At 41.1% G+C, this 18,420-nt stretch overlaps 1 protein-coding gene across 2 annotated transcripts in view; it reads right to left on the bottom strand.

Annotated features, from left to right (window-relative positions):
* LOC134212267 (uncharacterized) overlaps positions 1–18,420 on the bottom strand; it is a 125,104-nt gene that overhangs the window by 42,807 nt on the left and 63,877 nt on the right. For both annotated transcript variants that reach the window (XM_062689971.1, XM_062689970.1), the window contains exon 5: positions 304–1,049. In XM_062689971.1, coding sequence (XP_062545955.1) covers positions 304–1,049 — 746 coding nt within the window. The remainder of the gene's footprint in view (positions 1–303; positions 1,050–18,420) is intronic.

Below are 18,420 nucleotides of genomic sequence, written 5' to 3' on the forward strand. Positions count from 1 at the left end.
GGGATTAAAACCAGGCCCGCTGAGGTGAGAGACAGTCACGCTTACCACTCAATCACCGGCGTCGTCAAATTTGCGTTATGTATCAATAAATAATATAATCGAAAATTTAAGCCCAATAATGTTATGAAGAGCATTATACAAATACATCATTTATTGATTACAATTGATAGTGCCTTTATTGTGAATACGCCACCCACATTGGATACTATCACTGAGATAACGTCATCTTTTGCATATGACGTTTTGACTACTACTGTATTCCCACCCGTTTCTGTTGGTTGCAATCATAGTCTCAATACTCACCTCTTCAATATGTGGATCATCAAGCACCAATTCGATGTGCGTGTCGTTAGTGTGCTGCAAACGTGGCCGATTATCGTTCCGATCCAGAACGGAAATATCGACAGTTTTGTCAAATTCCTGGGGAACATCGTTCCCACTAAACTGGACCATGCAACGAACACTGACTTTCACTAGAGGACCGGGCGGCGCTGAATCGTGATCCAGTGAGGCGACACTGTACAACGTTCCATTGCTGGTCGACAGATAATTGGTTGCGTTGTTGAGCTGATAGCGAACGGAGTGGGTCCGACAGAGCTTTCGATACAGATCGGCACCGAGTGGCCCAATCGCAAATCCAGGAATTTCGTTTTCCTGAATTTTGTAAACGGCACGGTCCCAGAAGCAAATCGTATCAACGTGCTCCTCGCAGAACCTTGAAAGCGAGACGTTTCCCAACGGAACGGGAGTGATGGTCAAACTGAGCCGGCGCAGCGTACCATTCTGTTGGCTGTATGCCGCAATGATGAATTCAGTCGCACTTTGCAGGTCTAGGAAATGCGATGCTATCCAAATATCGCCCGAGGTGTCGTTCACTTTCAGGTAGGGCTCAGTGGGGCTCTCGATGCTGTACCGGTATGGTTCGGAGGTATTTCCCCTGCTGGGCAATGACACACTGAGGAGGGGATGGTCGCGCAGTATGATGTATGCTTCTTTGGAAATGGGAACGTTCAGATGAAGTCGTCCGACGGAGTAATATGGTTCCTGAGCTGTGAAGTGGAAACAGAATGGTTGGAAAACGAAGTTAGTTTATTATTATTATTATACTAGAAAAAATATATCGAATAATACTTTTTTAGAGAATTGACCAGTTGTAGCCTTATAAGTGTGTTATCTGGGCTGAGCTTTCCATGAGATACACAATAATACTAGCAGACGACTACAGCTATGTTGCTAATTAGGACACTAAGTTGTATAAATGATTTCTTGGAGCCGTCGTTTATATTTAACAGTATGATGTCTATGTTGACAACACTTTTGAATAAAGATGTAATGTTTCAAAATAGATTAATTTAAGTACTACCGGTGTAAAAAAATGGATTATTAGCGAAGTTTCATGTTCCTCTGATTTTTTTTTTACAGAAAGTTAGGCAAGGTCATTTGAAATAAGGCACGGGGCGTTTTAAAATAGTTCATCGGCGATTTTTTGAAAAAAGTGATTTTTATTGTTTTCTTCTACAATACTCTGTATAAAAAGTCAATTGATAACTCAGCAATGGATAAATCATGGTTATTTACCCTCAAAATTACAAATAAACACATTTGTAATATTTCTTCATATAAAACCAATTTTTAAACGGATCAAAACTGTTGAAAAATCGTTTATTTTTATATTTAAAGCGTTTTAGAAGTATTTTTTTTGTGGAATTTTCTTATTTATGCATGAATCACAATCTTTTTCCTGCAATTATCATCTATTTCCAGCCTTCATGCTCTCTGCTCTATGTTGTATTTGCATTATTTTCTTCTTCCAACATTCGTGCTAGATAGCCAGCCTATTGTCAGTCTACCATATTTTAAAGGAGTCATAATATTTTCATCTTGATACACTGTCATATAGTTCTTTCGATACACATCATATTTTGCTTAAAAACTACAAAAGCTTCTCATAATTGCCTCATTTCCGAAAATAGCTACCGGATGAACTAAAGTTTTATACGGAGCAAATTTCAATTCTGTATGTATGTTACGAAAGCTAAGCTGTTGCTGCATACATCAATATTTTGATTGTAACTTTCTGGTTCTAATTTTTATCGAAGTGACGTCTTCTTCAAAGTTTTAGAGCATAACAAAATGCACGTTTTGGTTACACAACCGATTGAATACATTGGTGGATTGCAAAAATATCACTGTTTTACTTGTAAAAATCCGCCATTTTCAAATGCCTGTATGATGAAAAAAGGGAATTAATTTTTCCTTGCGTTGGACAGCGGAAGGACTAAGGATTGTTCTGCATATTTTGGAACTGGGGAATATGAGGAAATTGGAGGTTTCTTCATCATTAAAAAAATAGCTATTTGTACGAGTGAATCAAAATGATCAGTTCTAGAAGTGTTGTTAAACCGTAAATTCTGCCCGATTCGTCAAAAACAAAATGTTTATAGTAACCAGGAGGCGTACACTTTACTAACTCAGCAATAGAGGGGACCGCTGCCACAGCCGATACATATGTCTACATTCGTGTGCCGCTGACCAACATTCCCGCGTCCTTAAATTGAAGAGAAATTCCCATGGAAATAAAAATATGTTTCCAGTTGAGGTAGTTATTGATTGGAATTGACTCGATATAGTGTTTATCGGCCTCGCGGACCCCCTAAAATGCTATATTTATACTGATCCGAAGTCTCGGTACATTTATTGTTTTTTTTTCAATCGATAGAAATGATGCAGCGTTCTATTATCATAAGTGTCCTTCGGTGCTTCAGTTCAGACATTTGTATATACGTCCTGAGCATCGAATGAAGAAAGAAACAGTTGTTTTGTACGTTGATCTATGCTGTCAAAGGAAGAGTAAAATTAATAGTGAAATTATTAAGTAATTATTACTAGTCGGCCCGGCAGACGCAACATTCGCCACGTCGAAAACTATCGTGCCATTGTCATTCTGTGTTCCCTTGCCAAGGTGCTTGAGCTTTTGATCCACGACATGATGTACTCCGCTGCGAGACCTATAATTTCGCAATATCAACACGGATTTGAAAAGAACCGTTCGAACACAACTAACTTAACGGTGTATACTAAGACGCTCAACTCCTGCTTTTCTCGTTGCCATGTCGACAGTGTTTACGTGGATTTCTCCAAAGCTTTTAACAAAATGCTTCACGGTTTAACAATAAGAAATCTCGAACGGTTAGGGTTTGCAGCATGGCTACTCAACTGGTTGGGCTCCTATTTATTTGGCAGATCTGCCTACGTGAAACTCATGTCCACTGAGTCAAACCGCTTCGCCACACCTTCTGGTGTTCCACAACGAAGTTAACCGCTGTGGAGGTTGGTACTCGGATTCTGATGGTTTTTCCGCAAGCGTGACCTTCAAGGGGTCTTGTTGTGCAGGGGTGAACACGCCTATCTAGAGAGTAGGAGGTTGAGGGTTCGAGTCCCTCCAAGACATGTGGATTCTTTTTTGCAATTTTCATATCAACTTGTCAATTTCGAAACATGTGCTGTGCATATTAGGGTGTCAATGAAACTGAAATTTTCGAATTTCAAAAAACGACATTGCTCACAAGTTTCATTACCCCAAAATATGACCCCATGCAAAATTTGAGCTCAATCGGACATGATTTAAGGGCACTCCTGACGGAATCCAAGTTCCAAAGTGCTCGCGTTTTCGGGGGCACATCACTCGATTCAGAGGCGGCACACAACTGTCATTTTTGTTGATTTAGCTTTGCTACGTCGCAGCATGCGTGAAATAATAAAAATGACAGTTGTGCGTTGCTTCCGTATCGAGTGGTGTGCCCCCGAAAACGCGAGCACTTTTAATCTTGGATCCCATCAGGATTGATCTTAAGGGTGCCTACAATTCATCAAAGTTTTGAAATTTTTACCCATGAAAATTTTCCCAAGGAGGGGCACCAAAGGAAAAGTCGGAAATCGAATTTTTGTTTTTGATGCCAAATGACTTGAAAATGGATGAAATGTCGAGATCTGATGTTATTTTGATGTTATTTAAAAAAAAAACAATTTTTTTGAAAGAAATGGGTTTTTTTCTCTTAGAAAATTTTTGGGTGTCAGGCCAATTGGCCGAAAAAGTTTTTAAGTCATTTTTAAGTAAGCGGCGGCGTTTGTCGTTATTTTGGTCGGCGGCGTGAATCGGCGTAGCCTATTTTGTGGTTACATCCTAAAGATTTTTTTTTTCTGGACATATTCAAGACATTAAGGAGAGAATATTTCGTATACCGTCGGAAAAATCTCATGGATTTCCCAAAAAGTTTTTCAAAAAGATCAATTTGGAAAAAATACTTTCTGATTTTCCGCGGGTACTACTTTGAAAATTTCTCGAGCAATTCTTTGGAATTTCCAAGTGAAACCTTTTTCAATTCCAAAGTAATTGTTTGGGACTTCCGCGGAGAAATCTTAGAAATTCTCATGATAAATAATTCAGTTTTTTACGGGAAAAGTTTCACGAAAAATTGTTCAGAATATCAACGGAAAGTTCTTCAAAATTTCTGTTTCTGAGTATTAATTAGAAATTTACGCAGAAACTTCGAAATATCTACAAGAATCTTTGAGGAGTTTTCACATGAAAATTTCAGGATTTTTAAAGAAAAATTCTCCGGATTTTCCCAGGATTTTCAGAGATTGTTCAAAATGTAGATTTCAACCAAAAAATTCTTTGGATTTCAACGAAAAATGGTTCGGAATTTTCATAGAAAGTTAACCAGATTTTTTAAAATTTATAACGGAAAATTCTTCGGAGTTTCCACGGGGGTTTTTCACTAAAACTTTCCAGAATTTCTGCGCATTATTTATTTCCACGGAAAACTTTTCGGTTTTTAAACGGAAATTGTAAAGGAATTTCTATGTATTCTCTATAAAAAATTCTTCGGAAATTTCACTGGAAATTTAAAAGGGAGAAGGACAACACGTTTGGCCGAAATGAACGTTTGGGCGGAACGGTTATTAGATCGAAAACAATTTGGCTGAAAAATTCTTTTGGCCAAAGCGTTTGCTCAACAGGTCATTTGGTCGAAATAATCGTTTGACCGAATAAGTAATCTGGCTGAAATTGCCGTTCAGGTGGAATTTGCCCTAACTGGTAATTTGGCCGAAAATGCTGTTTGGCCAAAATGGTCATTTGGTCGAAAATGTCGTTTGACCGAATAGTTTGGTCGTGAATCCCGTTTGGTAGAAATGATCTTTCCGCAGAAAGAGACATTTTGTCCGAAAGGGTTTTTTCTGCCAAAAAACAAATTCGGCGAAAAGACCTTTTCGGACAATATGATCAGTTCAACCGAACGACACTTTCGGCCGATTGTCTATTTCGCCCTAATGACCTTTACTATCAAACGACCATTTCGGCCAATTCAGCTATTCACATAGTCAAGTGCGTAGGCTGATAGCTGGCGTAGCATTGTCTATCATCCGTTATGGCGTGCCGGCATGGGCCGTAGCACTAAAGGCCGAGTACAATGTAAAGAAATTGATCAGAGTACACCGGCTGATGTGCCTACGTGTCGCGAGCGCATATCGCACCATATCATATGAGGCGGTGTGCGTTATAGCTGGGATGATGCCGATTGACATACTCCTAGAGGAAGATGTGGAGTGCTACAACGAAAGGGACTCGGTGCAAGTGCGACGTGTCAAGAGAGCAGCCTCGTTGCTCAAATGGCAAAGAGCATGGGACACCGCAGTCAAAGGTCGTTGGACCCACAGACTAATTCCGGATGTGTCCAACTGGGTTGATAGGAAGCATGGTCAAGTCAACTTCCACCTAACACAGGTGTTGTCTGAACATGGTTGCTTTAAAAAATTCCTACACAGGTTTGGCTTCGCAGATTCTGCGGAGTGTCCTGAATGTGTAGGTGAGGTAGAGTCGGCAGAGCATGTGATGTTCGCATGCCCGCGATTCGAGGTAGAACGCAATGCCATGCTGCTTGTTAGTGGTATGGATACAACCCCGGACAACCTCGTCGAGAGAATGCGGTGAACACAGCATCTCAACAGATTATGTCGAAACTGCAGCGGTCGCGGTGGTGGCGTCTTGAACAAAACCAACGAGTGCAGTAAGGGTATCTGTGATGCAGTGAACACTTTGCTCACCCCGACAACCAACATGTCGCGGGTGGGCTGCGGGGACCTCAGTATGTAGATATAGAGGTCATTGCGGTTCATGCGCTGTGGTTGTTGTCGGGGTGCTCGTCTCCAACGTGAGATTATGATACGGACCGCTAGGTTACTATCATAGCTTGCGATCGACGGGTGGGAGGTAGCCACCCTTGAAGTCGATGTTGTGTGTATTAACGTCAAGTGCGTTAGCATAGGCGTGAGCGTTCTCAATAGTCCCCCCCTGATGTATTGCTTAATTGCGGGCCGGGGTACGGACTGGCGAAAGGGTTTTGGTTTTAGTGGGTCGGGTAAGAGTTACATGACATACCCATCCCCACACTACCTGAGTTACCTCCTCAGGTGTCTGGTTGCAGATTTCCGTTTACCCTTGCTCAAGAAAAAAAAAGGTGATCGGCAAACCGACTGCTGAAAAAGTCGAAGTTCTGCAAAACGACAGAAGTGCAAGATTGGACGCGTTCGTAGTAAGACGCAAAATAGTCTCGAGATCCGCTTATGTGGATTGTGCAGTCGGATATGAATAAATTAGTGCAAGATTGGACGCGTTCGTCGACAGTTTACATATGCCACCAGGCATCAATGTTGTAACTTTTTTTTCTCGTCGAAGGCAGCGCAGGTAATTGATTAGTGTTCGGAAGACCGTGTGTTAGTGTTGCGCATGGTTTCTGTCAAATTGCCACCGGACGTGCAAGGTATGTTTTTTTCTCGTCGAGGGATGGCGAAGCAGGCTTGTAAATATTCGGCAGCACTGGATGAAAGTGCAGTTTTCTTATTTCATAGGTATTTTCATTTTCTTCCTTCCTTGAAATCGATCTCACATTCCCAGAGCGACTTGTGTTGGGTTGAATGGTAAATAGAATGGTTGGTGCTGGAATGATTTTTTGGCTGCCCCCTGAGATTGACCGTAGAATATGCTGAGATCCTTGTATTTCACTGCATTGACTTTGACATATTTCAACCCTGCGGCGAAGTTAATTGATTTGTGTTTGGAGGATCATGCGTTAGTGTTACGCGTCGTTTCGGTCGTTGAAAGTGCGATCCTTCACAGTTTGCATATGTCACTGGGCATGCATGATGTGGAGTACGCGTTTGATCATGTTCATGCTCGGTTCCTAGACACTTTACATGATCCGGTATACTTGTGCTTTGAGCGGTCAAAAAGTAAATCAATTGGTGCGCGTTTGATCGTGTTCCTGTTCGGTATGCAGGTAATTGATTGGTGTGTGTCCCAATAATAGTTTGTTAAAATTATTGTGTGAAAAAACTGGCACGGTCGCATCATTTATCATAGTGAATCTAGATCCAACGATGCCTACCTACTAACTGATAATCCTTCCTGTGGCTCTTTTGAAGACGCAGAGACACCTAATTTTAGGCTCCCCTAAATCATGTCCGATTGAGCTCGAATTTTGCATGGGGTCATATTTTGGGGTAATGAACTTATGAGCAATGACGTTTTTTGAAATCCGATGACAATTTTTTCCCAGACATCCATTGGCACCCTAGTGCATATGCACTGCCAAGACATTTAACAAACAAAAAACTGTTCTTGAACAAATTAACACCGAATATTTTGATTTCTTCGATACAGTTCAATAGTTTTTGGCAAAACTCAACACCCTGGGGCACTTCCAGTGCGAAAACTGTAAGCAGTACTCCATAATTGCTCTTCAAAGTGCTGCACGTATGTAGTTTCCCAAACAAAAATCGTGTTTTCCCAGAATACATATTTTTGGACGAAGATTCAGAATATACAAAAATCTCATTTTGAGCTGAAATGTTACATAGGGGAACGGTTCACCACTTCATCTCATAGCTCCATCCCATCAAAAACAAAGCAATTGAAAGGAATTGTGTTTGTTTATTATTTTTGTGATTTTTTTCAGCAGTGAGCACGCATGTTGACAAAAAGAAGCGACGAATTTGGTGCCATATTTCTTTGTTTAGCGATGAGATGGATATATGTACAGTGAGATGGAGATATGAACAGTTCCCCTATGTAGCTTCACAAACAAACGGTTCAAATATGTTCCTTACTTTCAAAACTAAAAACCCTGATAAATCCACCTAGCGGTGATGGTGCCTTTCTCTTGCATTATAAAAATAGTATTTTGGCCATTACTATTGAGCCCATAGTCCGATCTGGCCAATTTTCAATAGGAAACAATGGGAGAGTATTCTGCGTCGAATGCAACTTGTTGCGAGTAAATCGGTTAAGGATAAGTGCCTGAAAAATGAGTGACATTTTTTTACTCATTTTTTCTATAAAAAAGTGGTATTTTGGTCATAACTTCCGAGCCCATAGTCCGATCTGACCAATTTTCAATAGGAAACAATGGTTGAGTATCCTGCGTCGAATGCAACTTGTTGCAAGTAAATCGGTTAAGAATAAGTACCTTAAAAATGAGTGACATTTTTTTTTGGGTTGGTGCGCACAGACACACACACACACACACACACACACACACACACACACACACACACACACACACACACACACACACACACACACACACACACACACACACACACACACACACACACACACACACACACACACACACACACACGCCAACCCCTGGGGGGACGCGTATCGGGTCGTGATGGCGAAGATCAAAGGCCCATCGACGCCAGCTGAAATGTGCCCGGACAAATTGAAGGCAATTGTGGAGGGTCTTTTCCCGAAACATGAGCCGACCATGTGGCCGCCAACACCGTACGACGAAGAAGGAGAAGCAAACCCCTTAGATCGACAAGTGTCCAATAGTGAGCTTGCGGAAGCGACTAAACGCCTGAAAGCGAAGAAAGCCCCGGGTCCGGATGGAATACCGAACGTTGCGTTAAACGCTGCGATCTTGGCATACCCGGCCATGTTCAGGAAGGCGCTGCAAAAGTGCCTGGACGAAGGCAATTTTCCAGAAATGTGGAAGATCCAGAAGCTGGTGTTGCTGCCTAAGCCAGGAAAGTCACCTGGCAATCCGGCCGCGTACAGGCCTATATGCCTGTTAGACACGCTCGGGAAGCTCCTTGAGAGAATCATCCTCAATAGGCTGACGAAATGTACAGAGGGAGAACGCGGGTTGTCGAATATGCAGTTCGGATTCCGTAGAGCAGTTTCGACGGTGGATGCCATTCGAACAGTGCTCGAGAGTGCTGAGAAGGCGTCCAAGCAGAAGAGACGAGGAGATCGGTACTGCGCAGTGGTCACGATAGACGTGAAGAACGCGTTCAACAGCGCCAGCTTTGAAGCCATCGCGACGGCGCTACACAGAATGCGGGTCCCCAACTATCTGTGCAATATCCTGAAAAGTTATTTTCAGGGTAGAGTTCTGACGTACGATACGAACGAAGGACATAAATCGATGCGCGTTACAGCGGGTGTTCCCCAGGGCTCCATACTTGGTCCAACTCTTTGGAACGGGATGTACGACGGAGTGTTGACTTTGCAGCTACCCAGGAAAGTGAAAATCGTGGGTTTTGCGGACGACGTGTCACTAGCGGTGATGGGCGAGACTCTTGAAGAAGTGGAGGTGTTGGTGATGGAGACGATAGCCATGATCGAGCGCTGGATGAGCGGTGTTAAGCTGCAGATAGCTCACCACAAAACGGAGGTGCTATTAGTCAGCAACTGCAAAGCGATCCAGCGGATGGAGATCGTCGTCGGAGGCCATGCGATTACTTCGAAGCGATCACTGAAGCACTTGGGAGTGATGATCGACGATCGGCTAAATTTCAACAGCCACGTTGACTACGCCTGTGAAAAGTCGGCGAAGGCAATGAACGCAATAGCGAGGATCATGCCAAACGTAGGCGGTCCAAGAAGCAGCACGAGGCGTCTGCTAGCTAGTGTCTCGTCATCGATACTGCGATATGGGGTTCCTGCTTGGGGTAATGCACTGCAAACCAAGCGGAACCGGGAAAAGCTGAAAAGTGTGTTCCGGCTGATGGCCATTCGAGTCGCGAGCGCATATAGAACGATATCGTCAGAGGCTGTATGCGTTATTGCTGGGATGCAACCCATCTGCATCACCCTGGAGGAAGACATCGAGTGTTATCGGCGAAGAGACACCAGAAACGTAAGGAAGGAGGTGAGAATCCGATCGATGGCGAGATGGCAACAAGAGTGGGACAGTACGGAGAAAGGGAGGTGGACCCACCGGCTCATCCCAAACCTGTCGGTGTGGATGAACAGAAAGCATGGTGAAGTGAACTTTCACCTGACGCAGTTTCTGTCGGGTCACGGATGCTTCCGGAAGTACTTACATCGGTTTGGACATACTAATTCACCGTTATGTCCAGAGTGCGAGAATGTCGAAGAGACTCCAGAACACGTGGTATTCGATTGCCCAAGGTTTGCGGAAGTACGTAGAGGAATGCCTGCACTAAGGGCGGACAACATCGCAGAGCGAATGTGTCACGAAGAAGGCACGTGGAATGTGGTCAGCAGAGTCGTGACGCAAATACTGTCAGAACTGCAGCGTAGATGGAGAAGTGACCAGCGAATAAGCGTAGTCTCGGGGAAATCCAGTGTGAGTCCAGTGAGCAGTGTTTGGCCTCAGGTCGTCGGGGCGCCAGCGAACCGGAAGTCTTCTGCCAACCGGAATCGTTGGACCGACCTCGGCACTCGAATTGCCAACCTGCTGAAGAAAGAAGAAGGAAGTGCTTCGGGTATGTAGGGCACCGCCAGTGCGGACGTCACCCACCACCGGAACTGTCGGACCACCTCTGCAACCCGAAGACGAAGACGGCGCAATGCGCGAAAGCGTCCCCTGCGATAGCCGCCGGTAGTCGGGACACCATCAGGGTGTAAGTTCCCTTCACCGAAACTGGTGAACCACCCTCGACGCCGGTGGAAGTCAAGAGCATTCGAGTCAGGAAGTTTGGTGCATGACCACCGAGGGATCGAGACAACGTTGCAGTGAAGCAGTGGATCAGCCAGCCAGTCGGCGAACTAGCATAAGCTTGGGGCCGGAATTTTAGAAGAAGTGCATGAGCACAGCGCCCCCTCCCCTAGGGTAGTCGCAGCATCCCGTGGTCCCGGGGGGATCGAGGCAAGAAGGATAAGGGACCCGGTTTATCCGGGAGGCACATTTTTAGCAGGTCGGGAGGAGCCCATCCCTGTTCGCCTTCGAGCATAGTGTGGATGCTCGAGGTGTCTGTCGCGCAGATTTTTGATGGCCTTTAACCCTTGTAAAAAAAAAAAAAAAAACACACACACACACACACATACACACAGACATCACCTCAATTCGTCGAGCTGAGTCGATCGGTATATAACACTATGGGTCTCCGGGCCTTCTATAAAAAGTTTGTTTTTGGAGCGATCATATAGCCTTTACGTATACTTAGTATATGAGAAAGGCAAAAAATCGTACCACATAGAAATGCCGAGAAAATATCTAACCTAAAAATTTCCTAGACCAAACCGGGGATACAACTCAGCCACCTCCAGCATGGTCTTGGCATGCTGATCTCACAGGGAGGTAAAAATGGTTTGATAATAACCTCCTTGGAAATGTGATAAAAAATCGTCAGGTTTTCAAAAATCCTCCAAAGTTTTTAATATCGGAATTCCATATTTTTTTAAATCAGAATGCCTGAAACGCCCTACACGCAAAACTATATAGTCTCGTATTTCATCAATCCCCATATAAATCTTCATTCATCACCATCAGAAATGTATGGAAAACAGTCACCCCCATAGAACAATCATTAATTGCACTTACGTGCAATTAGCCATCTAGCCTACACGGCTAGAAAAAAGTACCTAATTTTAGGTACTTTTGTTTCTTACATCTCCCTTCTCTTCCCTTTGTTGTCATGAAATGAAGAGGAAAAATAAACAAATAATGACCAGCCCACTATAATAGGCCGTATTTCATTAAACAAATAATGACCAGCCCACTATAATAGGCCGTATTTTATTAGTCTGCCGATGTCTCCATTTTCGTACACTTGGTGAAACTCGTGATTCGTGCTTCTGCGTCATTCATCATTTTCCACCACGCCGCCGCCAATTATTGAGCGCAGTATTTTCCGCTCAAACACTCCGAGAATTCGATAGTCTGCATCTCTTAACGTCCATGCTTTATGGCCTTACAGGGCGACTGGACGAATCAACGATGTGTACAAAGAGCAAAGAGTTCCGTTTCTTTGCACACCAGATCTTCGAATTGCACTTTCCAGAGCTATGTTGAATAGCAGATTGGAGAGCGCATCGCCCTGCTTCAATCCATCTAACGTCACGAATGAATCGGATGTCTCACCAGATATTCTGACGCAAATGGTCTCACATTCTTTAAAACAATCCTAGAGGTTTAGATCTATTTTGCTGGAGCAAAACTGTAGACTGGACTGAAGAACAATTGAATTGGTTTTATGTGTTTTTAAAAGAAAATTTTTCAAGTGGGTTTTAGATATCATTTTTATACAATTTAAATGGATAACTCACAAACTATAATATTCATTATTTATCCACCCTCTGTGGTATGCCAAAAGCTCCACCTTATAACTTATGTGAGAACATACCCGGTGACCGTAACCCTGGAACACAGTTCAGAAATAAACTCCAATTCAGTTAAATTTAAAGCTCCACCTTCTCATTAAAATGAGCAAAATGATCCGGTGACCGTAACCCTAGAACATAAATGAAATTGGAGGAGGTTGAATACAGAAAAAAACGAAACATTGACACAACATTATCAGTTCCTGCTATCGTCCTGCTGTCTGCCACGAACGAACGCTACAGTGCCAGTAGCATCACTGCTGTAACGGATCACAGTCACGACATTCGGGGGTGTGCCAGCCAGAAAGCTTGACGAAAATACCATGCCCGATACATGTGTTTAGCTTTTTGTGCTGTGTTGTTATGTTGGTTCCGCTGGATTCTTTTTCCTTGCGCCCATTGACGCCAGAGACACTTCTATTCACTAAAAAATACGACCTATGGATAGATATATGTAGATACTCAGTGGAACGCAATTCGATTGAACCTCGCGTCGGTGAAGTTGGCGATTGGTATCTAAGATTACGGGCGGAACTAACTTGAATTGATAGTTAGTTTCGGAAACTATCAGGAAGCTATTGGATTTTTTTTCATCAGATTCAAGTTAGAGAAAGTTTTATGGTTGAACAGTGTGGTGCAGATATTATTGAAATTTCAACATATGATTAATTGAAGAAATAAAAACACCGTCCTATATTTAGTTTATTTGGCATAGAATAAAGTTAGGCAAACAGTGGAAAACCATTCGGTTGGATCCCTAAGTTCAGACTAATTTCATTTTTATGAGGTGCTCGCCACAGGGCAACCATACGCTCTATATACGTTTTATATGCGTATATTGCTCCTACCATCAAGTCATGCAGAAAATTTTCTTCCGTGGCTGGGCAGCTGACCCCGCATAGAAGTCCTTTTAATGGCTTATTGACACCTATCGGTGTCATTAGGGTGCAAGCGATGATGGCAGAAAATGGCTCTATTCTTTTGCCTACCATAAACACATGTCAACATACGCGTGACACCTTTCATTAGGATTCGCTTTTGTTTGAGCGGTTAGATGGAGCGTGGAAGGAAAATAACAGTATTAGTTTCCCTGACCGGCTCCATTCCACTTGGTCGGTTGCAACAACACAGTCAAGCCATGAAGGTGCACCGAGGCAAAATAACTTAAAATTTTCTTAAGTTACAACTTATGTATTGGGATTTTTTCGGATTCATTAAAGCCTTATGATGTTTAAAATGTGGCTTGTGAATCCCATAACCAAAACTTATGATTGATATAAGCGTAATTATTGTGAAAAAACTATTCCGTTAACGATGTCAACGTTGGATAAGTGGGCTTCATTCCTTGATCAATTTCAACTCCAACTGTCCGCATGTAATGTGCACAGGATCGTTTAAAGCGTTTTCTTAAGTTATTTTGGTTTATGGTGCCTCTCAGTTGGATTGAACAATATAATTAGGATTATATTTTCATCTTTTCTGTATTCAAATTAATTCTCCTTTAAAAATACTTTTCAGGCTATGACAGTAATTGATTTGGAGGAAAACATCAAAATATTCATTATCTAATAACATTCCTGCTCCACGTAATATTATTGTGACATCTGAAGTCACTTTTACCTACACGTGGAACAGTTTTGTAAATAGATTTCTGTAATTCTGAAACTTTCGATTTATTCTGCAATGTTAGTTTGAAATTTATATTTCAGTATCGTTTCATATACATAGATTTTTTTTCTGCTGAAATAAAATTATCTTTAGCAAAACAGAAAAACAGCTTACATTCATCATTATATTTTTCATTACAAAGACTATCGAATTTCATGCCTTTTTAATTATAACACTCAAAAGCTCAAACTATGAAATATATTAACATTTCTTATAACACTAATAATTCTTTCATATGGTTTTCATAAGTCTATTTATGAAATATGTAAGTAGTTGAGAAGGATTTTCCCCTTCGGAATCATAAATAGAACTTAAGATTTTCAAATATAATCATTGTGGCGCCGAATCATAAGTAGTTTTTATGACGCTCTTAAGTTTTTTTGGCTGGGTGTAGATAAGCTTACACGATTGGCCATCGCGATCTGGTGATGTGGTTCGAGTTTCAGGTCCCTTTGAAACTCGCAGAGGTTTTACGGTAGGGTGATGGTTTTACGTGCCTGCTATTTTACATCACTTTGGAGGAAGTAATACGAAGAGCATGGATTGACACGAGTGCACCCAGCCATCATCAGCATGGTCTTACATTTACCTGGCGGAAATGGTTCTTCATAGTAATCTGACTGATTACTATGAAGAACCATTGCCGGTGCCGATCTAGGCAATTTTCGGATTGAAAAGACCAGCCGTTGCAAAGAGTAACGCAAGTACGAGACTTAGGTGTTTTTTTTTGTGCACGCAGTAGCGCCCGTGGCAAGTGTTTTTTTTTCAATTTAAACGGTTTATTATTTCATACATTTAAAAAAATCAAAATTTACAACATCTGTTGTCTGATTTTTTTCATCAAATGCTGTGTTTGGTTGTCTAAGGTTGTCACTGGTTTCGTTTTCTGCATCTGATAGTAAAAAAGAATTGAAGTGTCAAATATTGTATTTATTGTGAGAATTTCCCCGCGTGCTGCTACTTGTTGGCAAGTCACCGGACAGACAAATAGGGCTTTTATATATAGTATATAGTATATAGTGGCTTCACATTTCAAGTCCACTACTCTGATGTAATTTCTAAAGCAAATACCTAGACAGCTTGGATTCATACTCCAAATTTCTTCAGAATTCCATGATCCATTCTGCTTGGGATCACTGTATTGCTGCGATCACTGTATTGGTACGTTCCATTTTAATGTCAAGTGTGGTTTCCTGGTGTCCATACCACGCCAACTGGATTGCTAGGATCGAATCAGTTCAGAAAAAAATCTTACGATATGCTCTTCGCTTCCTCCCGTGGAATGATGCCACAAACCTGCCTCCATATGAAGAACTTCTTGGACTACAAACCCTAGAACGACGACGATCCATCGCTCAAGCTGTATTTGTGGCGAAAATTTTAAAAGGAGAAACGTTGAGTATGGTCAGCATGATCCTATTAGATTTATGTGTAGTATTTTCAATGGCGTTTTTGAACTGTTTGATTTCAACTTAACCACGCGGACTTTTCAAGAACGACTCTCATTAAGTCGATAACTATTTTCTAGGCAAAGAAAAAATGTTTAAGGCATTTTTATATGCCGTCGTCGGGGGTGACAATGGGTTAAATGGGGATTAGAATGAGTACTTAGAATGCTTGTAGAATAGATTGAATGTATCTGAGGGCAAGAAGACTAAACTATAAGAGACCTTTTTTGCACGATTTTGCTACCAGACCTCCAGGCTGCCGGTGAGAACGATGACCCATTATCACCCCCCAGATTCATTGTCACCCCCAATGGCGGTGTTGTATGTTTTAGTTAGTTAGTACATTAAGCCCTAATTGTTCATTAAGACACCAAAGTGTCAGATGAATGTATACAAATAAACAAAGAATTTAGTTGCAAGGCGGCAATGTCCTAGTGAAGGATGTAATGCCAATAACAAGAAGAAGAAGAAGTAATCTGATAATAAAGCTGATCGTGAGGTGTTACCAAGGTTTTTAAAAGCTTTATTAGTGGATCTCTTGAAATTAAGTAAAAAACACTGTTTATAAAAATATGAATAACTTACGCATGGGCAGATGGCAGCAGCTAACATTTTGTCTGAATATAGTTCAAACTAATACCTTTGATATCGGGAAAATAGTGGAGTCATGTGAAGCATTGCAAATGCATTGAAAATCAACATATTATAGAAATTCAGAATGAAACGGATATACGATTTCTCCGAAATTCTGTTATAATTTGGTAGAATCGTTCGGAAATTAATAGACTTGTATTGTTTGTTCCGTCACTAGGATGACAATTCCGGAAAGGGTGATCTAAAATATCAATGAAATTGAAAAATATTTTTTAGCATCTTTCGAAATCTATAGTCAAAAAAATTAATTCTTTCAATTTTACACATAAAATTAAACAAATCCGTTTTGGACATTTTTTGAGAAATAGAAAGTCATTCATTACAAACAACGAATACAGCGGTCTGCCCCAGTATGTGACGTGTGGTATCTCACCCGGATTTGACTTTATTTTTCAAATGTAAATAGTACAGTAAGATTTTTTTTGTTTTGCAAATGACTTCTACACTATGTAGTAGGATCCATGAACTATCGAAAACAATAAGTAGAGATTCAAATTAACATATTGTTCAGGAGGAATATCGGTTTTTAAAAAGGTGTTGCATCTCTCCCGGATTTACCCTACTTTCCTCATTTATTCAAATCGAGCCAAATAAAATTTCCATACAAAATAAGTTCTAAGAAACCACGGCAGAAGCAATAAATACAGGGTGACCACTCAATTTCCATTTTGGAATTCCCGGTTTTTCCCGGTTCAAATTTTGGAACTTTCCCGGCAGAAGTGTATAGAGAAAAGAAATGATCGAGGAATGAGGTTTTGCATTCATATGACAAATCAATCTGTGGAACAACCATACTTGTTTTACGCGACATTTTTTCGATTGTATTTCTGATCATGTGACTTAAATTCACCATCAAAATCTATGGAATTGTATTACAATACCAGGGTTGTTACGGAGATCCTGAAATATTTTCCGCGCCAAATCCGCGCCTACTAAAATCAAATCCGCGCCATTTCCGCGCGACATGAAATCCATTCCGCGCCATTTCAGCGCGACATGAAATCCATTCCGCGCCAAATCCGCGCGATTCAGATCTAAATTCTAAGCAAATACACGTTAAATGTCAATTTTTGTAAAACAATTTATTGAACGTCTTCTCTTCAAGTTCTTTGTTCACAATATTATTGATTTCAAATATGATTTTAAACTGCAACATATGTTTGTATCAAAATGTTAATAGGACTAATAAAACCGCAGTAAGTATTACAACTCTCAAATCTCATCCACGATTCAAAACATGCGCGAGGCAAACCCCACCCGCCTCATGGCGACTTGCATTTGCATCATTACATGATTTTTGCGTATTCTTTTTTGTTAAATTCATCGGAATAACTTTCTTTTCTTAAAACAATAGATAATAAATCCAGACGTAAACATAAAATACGCTTCGATTAGGTTTTGACACTTTTTGGAGCGAAATCATTTTTCGGAGAATGAGCGAAACGATGCGATTCTGCGTGAAAAACTCATGTGCGATGCTCTCCCTGCAGAATCGCATGCGATTTGAGCATGATTCTATCAACACTGATTACTATCCTTCTAAATGGTCTTATTCACCACTAGAAGTACTGAATCTAAGAGAACAAGAACTAAACAGTCAAAACTATTTGCATAAGCACCGCTTTTTGGATTAGATGGTGGCTTTGGCATGTTTTGTTCCGTTATTGTCAGGGTTTTTTTTTTATTGATATACAAATGAATGTTAAGGCCAGATTTGATCATAATTGATTAAAGATAAACGTGGCAAATATTAAAAAATCTGCCAAAACCGCAATTTCTTTTGAAGTAATTAATTATGCAGCTTTGTTGTAGTTATTGATCACAAGACAAACTTGCGTAGATATTAAGGAATTAGACAATGAAGCTCCGTTTTTTAAACAAAACTTCTGTAAAACAAATATTTGAATTCATATCAAGAAACAAATAATACAAAATCTAACATAGTTGCTCAAACTCCGTTGATTTTTAAGTCAGAATCAAGAGTTAATTCCTTCAAAAATTCCAGAGGAATAT

The sequence above is a fragment of the Armigeres subalbatus genome, chromosome 2, assembly GCF_024139115.2.
Source record: "Armigeres subalbatus isolate Guangzhou_Male chromosome 2, GZ_Asu_2, whole genome shotgun sequence".
Taxonomy (NCBI): Eukaryota; Metazoa; Arthropoda; class Insecta; order Diptera; family Culicidae; genus Armigeres; species Armigeres subalbatus.